At 37.3% G+C, this 20,372-nt stretch overlaps 1 protein-coding gene across 1 annotated transcript in view; it reads left to right on the top strand.

Moving 5' to 3' along the window:
* SLC2A13 (solute carrier family 2 member 13) overlaps positions 1-20,372 on the top strand; it is a 165,763-nt gene that overhangs the window by 105,628 nt on the left and 39,763 nt on the right. The window contains exons 5-6 of the mRNA XM_074903291.1: positions 12,128-12,291; positions 17,166-17,286. Of these exons, the coding sequence (XP_074759392.1) occupies positions 12,128-12,291; positions 17,166-17,286 (285 nt within the window). The remainder of the gene's footprint in view (positions 1-12,127; positions 12,292-17,165; positions 17,287-20,372) is intronic.

Genomic DNA, 20,372 nt, shown 5'->3' with positions numbered 1-20,372 from the left:
TCCAGCTGATGGTGTTACATTTTTGTATTAAACTTTTAGGACTGGGAGTTAGAATCCAGTTCTCACCTCTGCTGTAAGCAGAGCATCTCCACAAAGCATATTCAGGGCACAGAGTGAAATAATGTGGGTAGGAAGAGGTCTGACTGGAGAATCTCAGGTTAGAGCATCAGAACTTGAGACTGGTGCTCTGTTTGTTTATTGGCATAAAAATGGAAATGTATACTTGGGATTCTTGCAGATTGCTTTGTAGTAGGTGAGAGGCAAAGAATTAGGCTGTTCAGGCAATTTTTACTGTTGAAAGTGGAGAGGAAACTTCAAAAGCAGCAGCTAGATGCTGCATTCAGGTAGATTAATCATTCAAACATCAGAAATCAAACCCTTTGGTTTTCTGATTGTCATTTACATGCTATGTGAACATTACTTCTATGGTTTTAACCATCCTGAACATGAAAGGAAAAAGTTCTGCATACATTGGTGATACTGCTGTAAGGAATTTTTTGGGTCTGCCATGATTTTTTCCTTTCTCTGCTGGAACAGATGGGATGGAAGACCACAGAAAAGACTGTGTAATAGAAGCAGACACTGCCAAATTAATATTCACACTTCATACATTTAAGTTTGCTGTGCAATTAATTTTGTTTTCTAAGGAAGAAGAAAATACAAGTCTGTTGAGATCTACTCTGTGTCAGTGTATGTCTGAAATATATTGCAAGGGTAATATTTGATTGTATGAATATTAAAACCTGAGATTGGATTTAGAAACCTCAATTAAAGCACCACAGGGAAGTGGCATGAATTTGAAAGACACTGAACGTTTGCCATTTTTTGGTATTTGGTGCTAGAAACAGCTAAAACCATAAATTCCTCAGTGTAGATGTGGAATTGTCAGTTGAAGGTTGTCAACTTAGGATATTTTTGCCAAAGCCAGTACTCCAGAAAAGGATCTCATCTGCCACCACAAATGGTGTCACTCTAGAATTACTCTTTTGGGTTTGGTTTTTAAACAGTTCTGAAATAACTGGTGATAATATGGATACATCCGTGCTTTTGAGCCCAGAGAAGGCTCTTGTGCCAGTTATTTCCCGGAACGATTTTTTGTCCTTACATAGGACATATGCCTAAAATTGTTACTAGTAAGGGCATTGTGCCCAGTAGTGACTGCAGCTGCGGTGTACTCACATGCACATTTGCATGCTGTTACTCCTCATTGGTCACGATGGAGTTTTCCCTGAATAACTGTGGGATTGGTGCCAGTAGATTATTTTTTGTGTGTGGTACTGTAATAGACTAATTAAGAATGAGAACAAAATGTATGTTTACTGCAACATTCTTAAAGTAGGCTTCCACCGTTTATTCCAACATCATTGGGTGTATGTGTTAATGGCCATCACAGTGGCTTTAAGAATTCCTCCCTAACAATATAAACCTCTAGCATCACTGGCTGCATTGCTGTGTGCTTGGGTGCTGCCATCCTGCACTATGTGCCAGGGCCTTTGTCAACCTCACTTACCTTGCAGATGAGTTTTTCCTCACTGGGTAGTTAACTGTTGATTTTCTCATTTCTGCTGTCCTTCGTCCAGCCCTGTGTCCCCAGCAATATATTAAGCTATTGGTTATATTGGCCACTGCTTAAATTCTTTTCTATTTTCTTTTGTTTTCATTGCTGGCATCCCTTGACAGTCAGTTGTCTCAGTGGCCTAAGTTCTGGTTAAATTAGTTTTTTCCTTTGTGCATCCTCTTGTCTTTCCAGAAGTACAGCCCGTTGTCTGGCCTGACATTTATTCTTCTAGAGGGACGGGGATGTTGTGTTCAAGTATTTGAAACTTGATCCAAAGAAACCCAAAGCCATTAAGGCAGTAGAGGACTTTCTGCTGGTTTTGAATGCTGCTCCATTCTTAAGTGCAATGTTGCCTCTGGTCACTTGGCTTTGATGATTGTGACAATTGGGACAAGTAGGAAAGAAGCTGAAGGGCAGTTGCAGGCTTCCTAGGTTTTGAAATTGACACTAGTTTGCCATTCAGCGACCTGAGAAAGAAGTTGATACAAAATAGGCAAGGTTCAGATTTAAAAATTCTTAGGAAATGTGTATTAGAAGGTCCATCAGTATCTTAAATGAATGTATAATCGATAGCCACAAAGGCTTTATTATGTCTCTCAAGTTTTTCTTTGTGATCAGAAGATACTACAATGACCTATTTATTATTTTAGACCAATTTCGTGGATCCTTAGCAAGAATTCATGGCAATAATTTTCATGAGTTGAACTCTAAACAACGCTAAGCTGTGCAAGATAAACGTTAATGCAACATCTTCAATTAAAATTGAAAAAGATAGAATATTAATCAGATTTCACATATGAATTAATACTTGTAGTGTCACTGGAATATTAACTAGTTTGTATATGCCATAGACAAATTATTTTGATATTTTTTGTGATTTTAATATGGAAATAAATTTCTGCATATGAAAGACTGAGTTTTTAGAAAGAAAGTTACAGATTTGGGAGATTTACAAAGATCTTGTTTCTGGTTTTGTAAACTTTTAGATTCATAATAGTGTGTTGTCTCTTAGTGAACTTGCTAATTTAAACACAGAAGAAAGTGTGGTTTCATGGAAAGAAGTATTTTTTTGTTGAAATTTAGTCTTCTGTGCTTAGCTGCTGAGGTTTCATAAGCTACCTCTTGAAAATACAAGGAGGAATGAAGGAGGGAGTTGAGGTAGGTTTGTTTTTTTTTTTTTTTTTTTGCTTGGGAATGTTGTTTGTTTTTTAAATTACATTTTTAGACAGTTAAATGAATATCAGGAGTGCAAGATGAAGCATTCAGACATGGAGATATCAGAAATAATCTATTCTGTACAAGGAGTGAAATGGTAGGATGCTAAGACAGCAGGAGCCTGTGAGAGAGAGGAGCAGGGGCAGGAGCTGGTCTGAGCATGGGGGCTCAGGCCACCATGGGCATAAATGAGCAGAAATTGGGAATCAATAGCAGAGTAAATGGGCAGTAATGTAGTCACGTCTGTAAAGACCTGTAAAGATTGTGTTGTATTTCATTAGAACATCAAAGGCCAAATTAGGGCTTTGCAGCTTTGTGGCTGTAAGATTAATTTATGTGTATTCTGCAGCTTATACGTAATACAACCTGTCTGCTCTGTGTGGATGCAGTAGCATCTCTGGTGTATAAAGTACCATGGTCTTTGAATAATTCACAGAAAACGTTAGAGATATCATTTGTGAGCTATTAGTCCTATCCAGTCACTGAGCTAGCTGTGTTCCTCCAAGTAGTTGTGCCGTGCTTATGTTCTTCTACAAAAAGATACTTGTATGTATATTAATGAATTTGTTGCTAAGGGGAACAGTGGGGCTAATGCTCTCAGGATTGAGTCACATATCTCGGCCATGGAAAGGGCTATTTTTAAAAAGATTTTTCTATGTAGTTCCCAATTGTATATATTGAAACTATTATTTGAAATACATATTTGTCATATGTTTATAATTAGAAAAATGTAAACAAAACTCAGATACTCCAGTGGCAGGTGACAGTATGGTACCTTTAGGCAGTTATTTCAGTGCTGTCTAATAAAATGTGGAATGATTTCCACAGCAAGCTCCACCAACAGGGTTACTGAAAGCTGTCTTATATAAAGTTCCACAGAGTATATGTGGGGAATCTGACCCTGCTGGATTGAATAAAACACCTAGAGATGCAATATTTTGAAGATATACTATCTGAAAAGAAGTGCTGTGCAAGCTGAGTAACACTTTGCCTTGCTGTGCATGAAAAAAATCCTCTTTTTTTCTTAACTGGAAAATGACTGAAAGATCAGATCCTATAAAGAACACTGAAATTACTTTTTTTTAAAAAAACCCCACCAACTTCATAGTGCATTTATTAACATCTGATTTTCCTTCTGCCTGCCGGGAAGGGAAGTTTGGATTGTTTAGCATGATTCCATTCAGGTACTAAACCATGGATGAAAAAATGGGGGTTAAATTGTGATGTTAGCTTTTTATTATTCAATAGCAAAATTATAAGTTTTACATTTTTTTCCCAAAGGAGAAATAAATATTAGCACAGAGGCTTGCTCTTCCTTCAGAAAGCATCCATGAACTTTAACATAGGTTAAAAAAAAAGCCTATTTCATTTTTTTCATTACCTTTCAAGATCACATTATTCCCAGCTTGCTAACTCCAGGCCCTTATAGTAAGACTATAGTGTATATAGTCCCTTTGTTTGCTGCTCACCCCTAAACAAAAGGACTAGCTCGATTATTTATTTATTTTTTAATGCTATGTACATTTAGCAAGTCTGTTGATTTTTAATGAGGACTGATTTAATTTTCTGGGATCCCAGACAGCTTATGGCAGGCATTAGTGCTTTCCCGCGTTAGAATATCCTGGAATATTAAACATAATTTAAATTAAACTGAAGTTGTCAGAATAAGTGAATAATTGAACGAGGTATATTTTGTGAAACACCTGGGGGATTTTCTGTCTCTGGTTTTATACTTAGTAATTTGCAGAGAGCACTTATCTGCAGTGAGACTCTGGAGTGTCATTATTCTGCTGCTGGTAGTACTGGTGGATAACTGCAAATAGTCATCTGTCTTCCTCCTCTTCCCCAGACCCTCAGTGGTCTCCATTTATAAAATAGTGATGCTGATGGTGATTTTCTTTCATGAAGGTTCTATTAAAGAGTTATATATTGAGTGAAGATGCAGAAGACAAGTTGGAAATGGCATTACTTTGCTTTTTGTTGCAGTGCTAAGCATATAGGTGTTACAGGCTCCAACCTATTTGTTCTGTGCTAGACATTGCATCTCTGTTTTGGGAAGAGGAGGAGGATAGTTAAGACTTTGTTCGCCCCAGTGCCTTGATTTAATTTCCAGCTCTGCCTGTTACTCTTCAGTTTAAGCCTCTGGTTAAATTCAACTGGCTTCTTCAATGGATTTAACTATAGGGTTCTGTGCTCAAATTTACAGAGCACTTTTTCTGTTACAGACTTATGTAGAAGTTTGGTATTATTCTTCTGCCTGATTTTTTTTTCTTTTTAATAATAATTCTAACTTCTTGTAATTTATCATTTTTCTATTATGAAGAAGAAAACAATTTCCCTCCACTATAGTTTCAGGTAAGATCTGTGAAAGACCCACATCAACAGGTGAAATGACTGAGCCTGAAAAGCACTCTGGCTGTGTGCAAAGATGTATCTGGTGCAGAGCAAATAAAAAAAAAAAAAAAGGAAAAAAAAAAAAAGGAATTTTTCTCCAGTCTCACAGCAGATACTACAACAGTATTTTCAAATGACCCAGTAGGTGTGTGACAGTATCCCATTAAATTAGAAGTGAATTCCTTCATATATCTTGGTGATCTTAAGCCTTTAAAGGGATTTTTAATCCCTGTCAAACACTGGTACACTTACTTTGCTTAATAGCTATAGAATTTAGTCTCTTTGGACACTAAAAACAACCCCCCATGTTTCTTAACATAATTAAATGGTAATCCTTAAAATCTTTCTGTGTGTCTTGCATGTGGATAATATGTGGTGAATCAGAGAGTCTACTGAATATATAGAGTTACCTGTCGGTACTGAGTACTGAGTTTTTGTATTATCAAAATATACTGATTGTAATAAATGGCATTCACTATGTCATTTCACTCTGTGCTGAAAACATTTATAACACAGTACATCATTACTACTAAATGGGGAATCTGAAGGTATAATTACAGTAGGTAATATTTTTTTGTGTAAATATCATTGTTCACATGCTTTGTTATTTTTAAATGCAGAAGATGGAACCAGGTTTACTAATATTTTTGAAACATAATAACTTCATATTTTAGAGAACAGCAGAATGTCCTGCAGGAGGGACTGACACTGAAACAGTACTGTGCAGAGCAGAACCTTGAGACAAGCTAATCATGTTGGTTTGGGTGCTGCCAGTCTGCAATAGGGCACCAGTATAGGTCGTAAGTTTTCAAAATACGAATTGAAGGAAGGTGGTATACATGCTAAAGGGGAAAGCAATTAAGTAATGCAACTGCAAAGAAGAGGCTATCTGCATAATTTTCAAAAGTCAAGTAAGTGAAAATATGACTGACAAGTTCATAGTCAAGTTGTATCAGATGAAAAGTGATTGGATTGTGAGGAGATCGTAAAGGTCTGACACGACTAGTTTGTTTGGACAGGTTTGCCCCATCTGTCACTATATGGGCTTTCAGAGGGTGGTTGAGGTTGTTCAATACTCCTTTTTCAGCTTCACAGTTGGTGTTTTTAAGGTTTTAGTTTTTTAAGGAATCTAAAGACTGTAAGCTGACTATTGTGATAGTCCTGGGACTGATGCTGAATCATAGTGATGAAATGGATTTTTGCAGCTTTTGTGATCAACTTTATTATATTTCTAATGTCAGAGATAAGGTTAGTTCTTATCCTTGCTGTGACTTTCCACTTTCATTATCCATAGCTAATAGTGATTCAGCATCAACAAAGTTTTGTCTGGCAAAGGCAGTTCCCACTGACAAGTAGATCTGTGCTCAGATATTTCATAATATCAGTGCTACTGTTGATATTATTATTACTAATTTATATCATAGGAGTTCAGAAAGGAGGCGATCAAATTTGTGTTTCACAGAATTACAGACTGGTTGAGGTTGGAAGGGACTTCTAGAGGTCATTTGGTCCTATCTACCTGCTCAAGTGAGGGGACTAAAAAACAAGGTTTGAGATGTAGGCAGGGAAGTGACAGAGTTTCAATAACTGCCCAGGTCTCTGAACTGGTGTCCATGGTTGCTCAGAATGTAACCTCTGCGAGTGGGAACTGCCACATCTCCCCTGTCACTGTGGTGTGCAGAACATGAAGCTGGGAAATTGAACTGTTACCCAACACTCCAATTATATCATCAAACACTGCTATATTGCTCTGCTATCCTTATCTCAGACAAGTCTAACCAAGTGATACTTTGCTGCTTCTACAGCATCTTGCCAATGTGCCCATTTCCCTTCCCCAGTGTTCATATGGTGCATATCAGGGCCATAGCATCCCTCCTGTCAGAGAGCCTCCACGCCTGCAGCATCTGCTGTCTTTGGCTCCTTACAGACGTATCAGCTTCTGCCTATCTTGTCTTCATTTCCAGTACTTTGGCATTGAATTTCCCATGTGCTGCTCTTGCTTTCTCTTGCTGTTTCTGTGAGTTCATGCACACAGCTGAGTTGCCACAGTTTAAGATATTGGTGAAGCTGTGGTAACTCTGCAGGCCCTTGGTGATGAAAGTGTCAACTTAAACTTTCTTGATTCAATCCCTTTCATAACATAGGTGTAAATGGGTGGGACAGGCAGATTGAAGCTTGCTCTGTCCACAAGCCTGCTTTGCTCTAGAAGGTGTTCTCAAGCTTTTATAGCCCATCTTTCAATAAACAGCAGTTACTCGATGTGCCTGGCCTCTTTACAGCAGTAATACCGATGGGAGCTTCCTGTCTTGTACTTCTTGTTTCTTCAGCACCTCTGAATCTTCAGAAATGACAGGCATGATAAGATTGTTGTGTTCAAGTTGCAAACAAAAGGCTAAAGAGGAAGGTGTGTACATCTGCAGGATTTAAAACAGTTAATAGTGATAGTACAATTATACAAATTCATTTTTAGTTCTCAGCAAAATAATGTCATGTGTAACTTTACATCAGGCCTTTGAGTAGGTGGAAAGATTCAGGACCTGTATGTAGGAGCATGGGATCTTTCCCCAAGTCACTCCTGCAGCGAGTGGGAGGCAGCAAGCTAAGCCAGCCACTGCCAAGTGTGGTATTGCTGCAGAGGTTCTGTATTCCACACCATGGCAATGCCATTTGTTGGGCTGTTGCTGTTCAGGTTAGCAAGGTGTAAAACCACCATGATCTTTCACCACCCCAAGGTGAAATGTGAAAGGATGGCTTAACCTGTTTTCCTCCTTGTTGTTGTAATGTATGTATTCAAAGCATGTGTCAGAACAAGCAGCTATCTTGGAGAATGTTATAACAGTATTTACAGCAATGTGGGATAGTTTGCAAAAGGAGGGAAATATGAAACAAATTAGAAGACTTGTAAGTTGAATGGGACACTTTTGTTCAAATCAATGTGAGATTTGAATTATCATTAGTCCCTCAGATTTATTTTACAAGACGTGTCTGTCTAAATGCTAATGCCAACTGGGAAGTTGGACCTTAGTCTCATACTAATGCAGCTGCCTGGCTTGATAGATGGCATCATGGTCAGCCTGCAAGTGCTTGTACCTGAAAATGTGGACTTGCTGCTTCTCACGTGAACTTTTCACCACTTCAGAAGTCATCTGGGGGACAAGACTCTATATTCCATGTGCGTATAGGCTGTAATATATTGCTGGGTTTAGAATAACTATGCTCTGTCTTACATGTTGCAGCACAGGTCGCTCTAGTTGGGGCTGTCATCAGAAGAGGTTGTGATGGGGCTTCCCTCAGGGTGTCAGCCCTGCTGCTCAGAGCCGGGGAAGCTGCAGTGCCCTTGGTACCTTGGCTGGGTAACGCTGGATGGCTCTAATGCAGCTCCCAAGCTGGAAATCAAATGTGATGGGAATAAGCTTTAGTAATTCGTAAAGGAGCAGAGAAACAGGTTGAAAATGTAAATGAAACACCGTTTTCTGTGAATGTGGAGCATATTTTATTATGAATACCTTTGTCTGTCTTAGTCCAATAATTGTAACACATAATAAACTGATAGAGCAGAAAGAGAGGATCTTTGTTCGTCCACAGTTGCAGAAACAGAGCATGTAAAACTGTCGAAATTGCCACCATTTTGGCTTTTCTTTGATATTCAGTCATTTGCTTCTTGGCCATTGTACTGCTTGCCATTTCTCTTTGCGTTATTTCAATTGAGTTGAGAAAAAAGATAGAGAGTTTTGTTATCTCTAGGGACTGATTTTCTTGGACTGAATAATTTGAGTAGCTGGACAGTGATTTCCAAAGTTTAGTGCTAGAAAATGTTAACAAACCCTTGCAAAGCAGTGCCAGAGTACTCCAATTTTGATTTCTTAAAAGCAAAAATGTAAATCTTTTCAAGATGTTGAAAGATACTACTGAGTTAGATTTATTCATTAATTTTACAGTGATTACACATTCTGTCCAAAAATACTGACATCCTTAGGTAGAACCTTTGTTGGAGCAGGCCTGATATACCAGACAGGCTGGAGCAGCTCCTTGTGAAAGATGGGGGCAATCAGATCTGTCATGGCAGCTTCTCGACAAAGCCTGGCATGGTGCGCTGTTTCTCTGCTGCTGGATGCGCTGATCTGGGAACCCTGATGCATCTCAAATTGTCTGTAAGACCTGCTCGAAGTGGGGAGATTCTCTTTTTTCTTTAGACATTGAATGTTGTTGCTTAAAAAAAATACTGACTCTTTAAAGGAGAAGAAAGTGTTTGGGGGTGCTTCATTTCCTCCCATGCTATGCATTTTCAATATATAATCAAAGGATTACTCTGAGGATTCTTGAATCTGGAAAAGCTTCAGGGTTTTTTTGTAATGTACAGCAACTCTTGATAGAGCAACTTTATAATTTTGGCATCCTCAGAAATGATCAAGATTAAGTATTTCTGTATATATCTGACTCGGATGCTTTGTGTGGTTTTGTAATTGTCTGTAATTCTTTGCTTTCTAAGATACAGCACTTGCTTAAAAATTCAAGGATACACATGAGCTTTTGTAATTTTATTTACATTTTAGAAAATAAATTAGGACTGTACAACTTTGTCAGTGAAATTGCATTCCTTGCAGGAGCTGCAGTATTCACTGTGGTTGTATATCATCACAACTTGACCTTTTTCTGCCACATAGTTTTTTTTTTTCTTGACAGGAAGAAATTAAAAAGACCTGTCATCTTGTTACATTAATATGCAGTTACGGCTGCACAGGTTGATATAAAAAATTTGGCATACTAAAATACATAAATATAAGCAAATATATTTAGTAGTTATCATAATCCATGCAAGTGTTCTTTCAAATTTTTGAAATTAGATTGCTATGCCATAATAAACATGAAAGTCATTGCCCAGCACACAGGCTTTGGTGGCTTGGCATTTGAATTTGCAGAATCTGAAGTTCCCTGGTTTGTTTTCCATAGAAATGAAATATGTTGTGTATTTATGGATAAACAGTAAGCTTCTAGTTGAGAATATATAACCAGTGAGTGCAATAAGCAACCAGAAGAAATGCTGGGAGCAGAAGGTGCCTGTTTGTATATATCAGGCAGTAGACATCTACATGCTTTTATGTGATTCTTTAGTCTTTGCTTGTTTAACCGTATAGAATAAGCATGCTATACTTTGCTGCTGACAACTGGCAATTTCTGACTTCACAGTAGAACTGGATTTTGAGAAGATTTAGATGTGTGGAGTTAAATGTGGCTTCCTGAAGCCTTGTCTGGTGGAAGTAAATAGGAATTTCATAGTAGATGTCAGCAGGCCAAGACTTGACATTTATTGTTATTTTCCTACCCTTAAGAAGAGAAGGAAAGATGTATTGGGAGATCAGAGACTGTTTGGATGATTTTGGTGACCAGAACAGTGCAGTATGATGTAAGTTTTGACAGGCAGTTAGCAATTTAATTTAGAGTGTCTTAAGAAGTGAGGATGTATTAACATTAGCACTTTAATTCAGATGAAGTCTATCCTTCTCTCCAAGATTTGCACCTGTTTATTTGAGTGCAAATCTTGGACTCAGAGTGTGCAGCCCTTTCAGATGAAATGAGCCTGGACAAGGCATTGCAGCCATTAATGGGCAGGCAGGCCACAGAGTCAGGCTCCAAACCCGTATGTATGTAGATACTGGGTCTTCAGTACCAACAGTTTCACTCTGAAGGTTCTTAACTGCTGCACCATGAGTTGGTTGTGTAGACATGGCCTCAGATGGCTGTACTGGTGGGGAAGAAGAGCTGAGGAAGGGGGGTGGAAGCATCTAAAGACCTTGTCTTAGCTAACAGGCAGGGCAGTAACATCCAGACATAGGCACAATCACTGATGGCTGATAATGTCTTAAATGGCTCAAGTACTTTTGCAAGTAGTCAGCTGAGCATATTGTCCATCATGGATTATTGATTTGAAATAAGAAGTGTTTTATGCTTAGACTAGAAAAACATGGACCACTGAAATTTCTGAGGATAACACATCTGGGCATTAAGACAACAAGGGGATATTTAGAGCAAACTGCATTTTGGTCATGAAAAAATAAAGTGAGGTCTGACATTTTTGATGGTTATTACTGTGTGATAGCCTGTAGGCTGCTATGTATTTGAGGACTTGAATATTCAGTATTTGAGTCAGCACAGATTAATAGAACAAGATGAAAAATGCTTGGCAGCATGAATAATACTACTCGTGTTTTCTTGAAGGTTTATTTAGCTCTCCCTGAGAACACAGGCACAATATCTGTGTTCGTTTGGTCTCTGTGAAAAATGGTAGAAGGCTTCCTTTTTCTTCCCTTTTCATTTTGCTCAGTTGGTTTATTTATGAGTTACTGTTTGTGTGGAATGGTTGATTCCTTTGAGAGAGAAGTAGAAGTTTCTGTCAAATGCTTCTGTTGGGTGCACATTCACATCCCTGCAAAGTTGGTGCTAAGTCATTTCAAAGCAATCGTATTTTGGTTAAGACAAAAGTAATACGATAGAGAGGGTTTCAGGCATTTCGGTGGCAGTGAAATAAAACTGCAAAACCTAGAGCCAGGAGGTTGCAAGTGTCACTTGCAACACGTTGGATGCCATAGATTAGTTCTGTATGACCTTTAACAGGACTGAAAATATATTTGATTTTTTGAGCTATCTTTCCCTAGACAGTACACAGAGTGCTAAAATCCTGCATGTTTTGGCAGAAAAAAGATAGAGCACAAAGCAACATCTGGATTTGAAAGCCAGATTCATTTAAATTAAAAATGCAAGCCCCATTTCTAGCAGAATACAATTGACCATTGGAAATACAAACAGCCAAGAGAATAGCAATTCATCTCTTGATGTCCTCCAGTCAAAACTTTGTATGATGTCACACTTGATATTTGTTATGATTTTTTTAAATTTAAAATCAGAAACTGTGACATGAGCCAAATCATCGGTGTTCATATTTGTGTTTCCCTCTGCTTGCAGGTACTACAGTGCTACCATTTTGCAGATGTCAGGTGTTGAAGACGACAGGCTTGCAATCTGGCTGGCTGCACTGACAGCATTTATAAATTTCATTTTTACTCTTGTGGGAGTCTGGCTTGTTGAAAGAATGGGTCGCCGGAAACTTACACTTGGTAGCTTAACAGGTGAGTGCTTAATTAGTGTATTGTATTTTACTCATTAACAAAATGAAAATAAAATTTCAAGTACTGATTTCTTCAAAGTAGCCCTCTTTAAAATAAGTGTTGACCCCATCTTCTCCCTGAAATTATATAGACTAGTAGTTTAGTACCACAGCTAAAGGCTAATTTAAAAAAGAACAGTTTCGCATATTATGTTTTCAGTTGCAGTTTCTCCTTCAAGCCATGTTTGACAATGTTTTTATTTAGGTTTTTATGCCTTTTTTTCAGTATAAGGAATCAAATGATTGGAACTTCACAGCTGGTTAGTTTTTAAATCTCGTGTGTATGTGTGATATGTAATTTCTGGGTCATTAATTGGAATTCAGAATATCTTATCAAGAACTATGGGGGAAAGTATGTTATATAGCCATTGTGACACATTTTTAAAAGTAATACAGTTCTTTGTATAGTTATCTCAAATACAGTACCTTAGTGTAGGTAAATACCTTACCTACACTAATGTGATTTAAATTCATCTCCTGTATGAGATACTAAAAGAGAGAATTCTGGATTTGCACATTTTGTCCAAATATTCAAACACTGTAACTCATCATGTAGCCATCTCTTGGAAGCAGGAAAAGGCAGAGCGGGCAGTCTTGCCTACGCTCAGCCACATCCTGCCATTTACAGCCAGTAAATCCCTACTTGCTCCCATGTTACGTACACATTCTGCCAGAAGTGATCTGTGACTGCTACCTACCTCTGGCTGAACGTCTGAATGTTTCAGACAGGGTTTGGAAAAGAGAAACAGTTCCTGCTTCGCTTGAAATAATGTTCACAACTGTTGAGCTGGGAAGGTTTAACATCTCCATATTTTGTTCTGTTGTTGCTGTCAGGCATCCAAACTTCTAGTTAATGCAACACGGCAGAGTGGGGGACCACCTGCCAAGTTGCTGGCCATCTGCAGTTCCCAAGGGATGGGAGTTAATCTACAGTCACAGTATTTGAATGCATTTATATAGGCAAAACAGTGATGGCACAGTGCCCTGTCTGCTTTGATACACAGTTACTCAAATCTGTAAATTAAAACATGCAGGAAGCAATTTGGTATTTCAAGTTATAATAAATGTGTATTTGGTGTGTTACCATTTTGGTTTGGTATCAAGAAACCTTAAGCGTTTTTCATGGTCCATGTTGAGAAATGTGGTCATGACAGAGGACATGAGAAAAACATGTTTCTCATGTCTTAAAAAACCCAAAAATCTCAAATTGCTACTTGTATCACAGTCTACTTCTAGATCAGTTAAAAATACATCTCCCCTGTAAGTTGTTCTGTGCCTCCAGCCAGTGCCAAGACTTTCAGAGGGGAAGGACCTGGTTCTGTACCATTTCCTATGCTCAGTAGCTTATTTCTCCTGTGGTACTTGTCTGTTTTCTTGTCATTCTGTGAAGCAGATCTCTCCTGGCCCTGCACTCGTACTTCTGGTTCTTGGGTGCTGCATCTGCCTTATACATACTGGAATAGAATATTTTTATATATATTTATATATATGGCCCAAATAACCTCATATGCCTGGCCTGTCTACATTAATTTATTGCTTATCTGGACCCAGCTGTGTAGGTGTGATTCCCATGTGGACTTTTCATACACAGAACTCTTTGCTTTTTGACTGGTTAACATATTCAGAGGTCATACTTTTGAAATGTAGCTACAAATGTCTCTTACAAATCATATTAGTCATAGAACAGAGGAAGATATAGGAATAAGACACAGAATTAACAAAAGAGCATACTATAGTTAAGCGTTATTTGTTTATGGTGTTTGGACACAAAGTAATTGTTCGGCAAAAATGGCCTTTCTTCTGTAGTCAGTTGCTGGCTGTCAGTCTGCAGTGTCACTTGACCTATGCTGCATTGCTTGCTGTGTTCTTTATTATACAGTCCCTCCTTAAAGAAAATACAAACAATGATGGTAATGAAATCATATGTCATCTCTCTGTACTATTTAGAATTTTTTAATGCAATGTTTGACACTTTGTTTTAGGTGGATACAACATGTTTTCCTTTGCAAGAGGGCTGTTTAATATAATAAAAGGATAATTACTAAATCTGCTGATGAATTTGTTTTCCATGATTAGTTTTCTCATGGGGTAAATATATTTTACTGCTCTACTTTGGTTTGCATTTCTGAGGACATTGACTTTCACACTGGGTTATTACTGGCTGCTTCTTCAGTCTTTGGAGAAGCCAAGTATGCTCCAGTCTCCCATTACATGAAATGAAGACAAAATTACTACCTTTGCCTGCTGCTGCAAGGGTGTGGGGTATTTTTGGTAAAGGTTAATTGATTTGATGTTTGTTAGCTGATAACCTACAAGAATAATCAGTAGAGAGATAGTAACATTAATATTTCGATTCAAAGCCAGCATACTGTAATTCAGTTTTGTAAACTCATGAAGCTTTTTCTGCTTTCTGAAAACATTTGGGAAAGAGCTATTTTACATTTAATTTAATATATCTTTATATTTTTTTTAAATTAGCAACTTCTGAAAAATTGAGCCTTTCAGATAGATCCAGAAGCATTAGGAAAATTATAGTAAACTGCTTCTGCCAAAAAAAAAAAAAATTTCACACCTTTTAAGTTCTCATTTCTACAGTTACTGATTCATCTTAGTTTCCTATTCATTTTGTATCTTGGCATCATTTAGTTATTCTTCCTCTGCTCTTTGTCTTCGGTTAATTTCTTTCTTCAAAGCTGTTAATTGGGAAACATGCAGGAATTTTGACAAGTGCAGTATCTATTTTATTTGTGTTTTCCTTTTTCCCCTTCAGAAATTGTCAGTTTGAAAGCATGGTGGTACTTGGGCATTGGACAATTTATATCTCTCTTTGTAACAGAGAGAGTCTAAAATATCTTCAGGATATTTCCTTTTTTTCTTGTTTCATCTCAGCTAATGATGTATTGGTTTTGTATGGGGTTTTTTGTTTGTTTTTGTTCATCATAGACAAACTTCCCACAGAATGAAAATATATAATAAAGTTCATTTGCCAAGTTTACATATTCGGTACTTTTCCAAAGAAGTAAGACATTTGCAGAGGTACTGAAAGTGAGTGTCAGTGTATTTGGTTAACTGAAAAGAGAGACAAAGCATATTTAGAATGAATATGAATAGGATTATAAGCCCTGTCTAAAGGTATTTGCTGTCTGGTTTATGGCATTTTGAAAGTACTGTAAATCTAGTGCAATATCTAGCCTGCACAGAAAGCTCGGATTATTAGCGTCCCTACTAGCCATAGCAGTACAAAGCTAAGTATGGAATGAGCTGAAATCACATTTTATGGTGGGTAGGAGCTTTCTCCACATAGTTTGTGATTGAGTTTAAGGTCTTAGTTGCCTTGGTTCAGGTAAATGTGGGGTCAGATCATCTGCACTTCATGCATATTCATGCCTATTAGCCATGGGTGCTGCACAGACACATTCATGAATAATTTTATTGCACAGATCTTGGGTACTAAAGATATTATTTATATCTCAGAAAAAGCTTTTCACATACTTCATGGGTTTGCCTGCTAGGAAACTCTTGTTTTTCTCTTTAAAAACACCATCAAACCGAGCCCTGAAACTGCCAAAACATGCCCTCTGACCACCAAAAAAACCCCAAACCCCAAAATAAAAAAACAGATAACATGTAATTTCCTAAGATTACCAGAGTGACATGTTAAGGTTTCCTATGTAGTGACATTTCTAAAGGTTTGCACAGATGCATTTCTGAGAAACAGAACAAAGGGATGATATCTGTGTATTTGGAACTGAATACAGTATCCCTTCTTTTGCCCTCAACCATTAAGCTGTATCACTGTGCACTTCTAAATATATGTTGCCTTCTAGCTGGAATGTGCTTCAGTGGTTTTGTGAGTCTGTTTTTATATTGTATGGGTAATGTTAGATCATTAGTAACTAACTCACAAATAATGTTATTACTAGTTTTGTATTCTTAGATCAGGCTATACATGTTATGTGTGCCCTCTCAAATAAAACATGCCACATATTTATATAGTGAGTATAGACATAGGTGTACAGGGTGTTTTATACAACATAGAACTCTGCCTCATCAAGTAGCAAGATGTAGAAGTTTTACAAGTCTGAGTTTGGGATAGTTGCACTAGTATCATGAGTAGCGAAGTATATCAATTTTCATTAAAATGATACAGTGTATTGTGTGTGACAAATAAGGTAGGAAAACTATGAGTTATGTTCTAGTAGTGGCCTGTTGCACAAAGTATGAACCTTTTTTTGCCATCTTCCCTCATCATTTTGCCCAACTCGTGCACAAGAAATTTGTTGGGGGGACAAACAGGTGAAAGGGGACTCTTTCCTAGCACATGATATGTGTGTTCTTCGAAACAAGATCAGAAATTGCAGTTGGGCTTTTTGGTGGTGTTTTTATGAAAAGTCAAATTTGTCTTGTTTCACAAAAGGAAGTTGAGTCAATGAAAAAGCTGATGCTATTCTCTGTTTTACAGGAAAGCCTGCAGGTCTGGGTTGGGAGTGGGAAGAAGTTTGGTGACAAAGTCACTGAAGTCACTATTAAATTTTACCTTTACAGCATTATTTTCAACACCATAAAGAACATATCCATTCATTAATGTGGTCTTTGATTCCACGTATTAAAAACCCTCTCAACCTATTAATTTAATATCTGGACATTAAACCGGATTTTAACATCTAACCTAATTCAAGAAGTGGATGTAGCAAAGGGTGTTTTTCTTAGGTTCTCACCACAGTTCGTTAGCAAATGCTGTGTGACTTGCTTTCCCAAGCACAGTTCAGTTCAGTAGAGAATTATTTCATGTGCTCTGGAGAAAAGTATCACATTGTTCTCTGTCTGTATTTTTAGGTACTGCTGTAGCACTCATTATCCTAGCTTCGGGATTTTTGCTATCAGCTCAGGTCTCGCCAAGAATCACACTTAATCCACCAGATCCTTCACATCAAAACTCTACCTGCACAAAATACAGGTGAGATTTCATGATCATTCATCCAGACTTCTTGAGCATTGTTTCCAGTTAACTGAGTTTTATAACATAGTGTGAGTAATAGACAATTTTTCCACAGTCTAGTAGAAGGCACTAACTAGATACCTAAAATTAAGATCCTACTTTCTTCAATAGAGAAAATTGTTTAAATGCTCTAAATAATCCTGCGGAGTTTCTTGGACTAAATGAGATGGTTAAGTGGCAGACTACACGCTCGAGATCTCCTCTGTTATATCACACCTGCTGCACTTTATAGTGAACACAAAGTTTGGAATATTTTAAAAGTAATTGGTAAAAATGCTTGCTGTTATTCATCTACTTGTACGTTTGTCATGTATAACAGCTGTAAACTCTTCAAGAAGATGTTTTCTCAAGTGAAAAAATACTAATCTTCAGATAATTATAGACCAATTAATTAAAATAAATGATTTTTTTTAACCTTTGTTTCTATAGTGTGTAGATGTGCTTTCAAAATAACATAACTTCTAGGAATTAGGAATGTATCATTTCCTATATTTTGTGGGTTTTATTCACGTGTGAGTGCTGTTAGGTTCATTTAGCTGGCAGACTGCAAAATTATCTATTGAGTGAAGACTAGTTAAATGGCTGAAATGACATGTTCAAAATCTGTTTTACATGTGTTCACAATAGAAATAAATATCAAGAAAAGTACACTTCTAGTTTTCTAGTGATATTGGCTAGAAATATTGTTCATGGCTTTTCATATGCCAGCACAATGTCTTAGGTTAAAGATTCTGAGGATCTGAAGTTTTACAGACTCCTGGGAAGGGGACAGAAGGTCTTGAAATGAGTGTAAATAGATGCTAATAACTGTAACATTAGATGCCACCAGCTATCAAGATCCCTATGTGCAAAAGCCTATATTTTCAGTTGTTTTCTACTGCAGTCAACTATATTTTGCAATTTCTTAGATGTACCTATACAATTTTTTCAAATTGCAAGTAATCTGGTTAAAAGATGTGAAGAGGGAAGGAGCTTACAAAGGCTCTCCTTTCAGAATAAGATAACATTAATAGTAGGATGTCAAAAGGATTTGCCTAGGACTTAACTATTTAGAAAGGATGTCTGGACAGCAAAGATGCACCATTTGCAGAACTCGTTATGTGTTATCTAATAAATCAAGGTGATTATATAACCTGAAACAGTATAAAATCTGCATAGAAGAAATATGGTTCATATACCTTAAGAAGTAATGAAAGATTACTCAACACAGTTTTCATTTTCTGGTTAACCACAGGTAATGATGAAGAAAATTTAAACTCTCTGTGGCTTGCTCAGTGTGCACTTATGGACAAAAGCATGAAAAATTTAAGCAGGTAGTGCTAGTAAAGGCATGGTGTTTCATGAATTATGGGAATATTTTAATCTGTCATAGTTTATGTTTCTGACATGAAGTGAGCAAAAGCAGATGATAGAGTTTCAAAGGGTTTAGAAAAGAACAATAAAATAATTAAAATATTTTCACGTGGGAATATTTTGAAATAGGAGGAGCTCTCAGTTTACAGATAGAAGTGAACATGTAGAGGGGGATGTGAAATAATGAGCAACGTATGAGAAAGCTTTAGTTGCTTCTATTTTAATCTTATAGTATACTTTGTAAAGAAACAAAATCCAGGAGAGTTGAAACTAATAAATGGGTGCAGTTTCCACAGATCACAGAATTGGTCTACAATATTCATTGTTTAAAAGGATGTAAAAAAAAAAATAGGCATTTATACAGTTAATAACAACTTTCATACTTGTGTATCTAAAACTATATTTGGGATATCAATCTTCATGCTTCAAAACATCACCAAACCCTGACCTTGCTAGAGACGGAGGAGGAACATTCCTTCAGGGTCATGAATATTAGTGTCTGTTATGTGAGGTGGTATCAGCCACTGACTCCATAGCAGAAAGCCTCAAAATTCCAGGTGTCTTCAGCCAAGGGAGCAGTAAGTGCAAGAAATACTGTTTGCTTTCAGCATGGATCAAGGGAAGAAAAACATTTTAAACATTTTGTCTCCAGTGATGTCTCCAGAGGTACTTAGTTTCAGCATGCCTTTCTGCCAAGCTCTTGTAGCTGCACATAGAGAATATACATTAATTTATTACTTTATCTAAATTATTTGTAGAGTGAATGGCATACAGCTGCCATTATATTTGACTTGGAAAAGTGGCTGTTCAAGATATGGGTATTCCTGTTTTCTGTGCACATGGGTAATAAGCTGAATGAAACTTAAAAAAATGTTTTTATCATCAGAAAGTAGATGATATCTTCACCATTCCACCCAAGTTAGAACTTTGGCATAACATGCATGGTCTTGGAAGGAAGAGGAGGTGGGGACTGCAAACCAAAGGAAAGCTGAAGGTTGGACTGTATTTTGGGAGGCTGACCTCTCACTCCTTTTTGGCCCTGAAGGTATTCCCCATGGAGTTACAGAGTTGAGTCAAAGAGATTCTGAAACCTGAGGATTTGAAAGTAAAAGTCTACTCTGCATAATGCTAATTTTGCATATTTTCTATGCTGCTCTAAGGTTAATGGTGTTAACAGAACTGTATAGATAGCCACCACGTAGCGTAGCAAATGTTACTGTAGGGATAGTTAGATAAGATATCCAATCAAAGTAAAATGAAGTAACTTGATGGCAGTGGCCTCTCACTGTTTAATACATACTTTAGCATGCTTCAGTATAACTGCTGGTATCTCACATTGCTTAGCATTGTATCCTGCAAGTCTCAGAAAGTTTTGGAAAAGGAAAAGACAGCAGGGTGTCAGAAGATCCAACACATAATGCCATCTCCCTGTAGCTACTGTAACCGCTTTTAAATATGTGTGCCTACATAAATGCTCAGTCTCCTTTATTTAATGGTGATGCAGTGCTGCTCTGAGGTGCAATATGTTTAGAGCCTAAACCTCTTTGCAGCTTGGCCATCTCAGAGTATGGGGGTGTTTCCTAATTATAAATTGTATTTGTCTCTGCCAAAATGTATTTATAACTTACAAAAACATCAGTAAAACGTATTTTGCCAACAGAAGTTTCACCAATACTGTGCAGGGTAAAAAT

The sequence above is a fragment of the Athene noctua genome, chromosome 3 (assembly GCF_965140245.1).
Source record: "Athene noctua chromosome 3, bAthNoc1.hap1.1, whole genome shotgun sequence".
Lineage (NCBI taxonomy): Eukaryota > Metazoa > Chordata > Aves > Strigiformes > Strigidae > Athene > Athene noctua.
The sequence above is the reverse complement of the archived record's forward strand: the minus strand, read 5'-3'. Positions and strand labels throughout refer to the sequence as shown.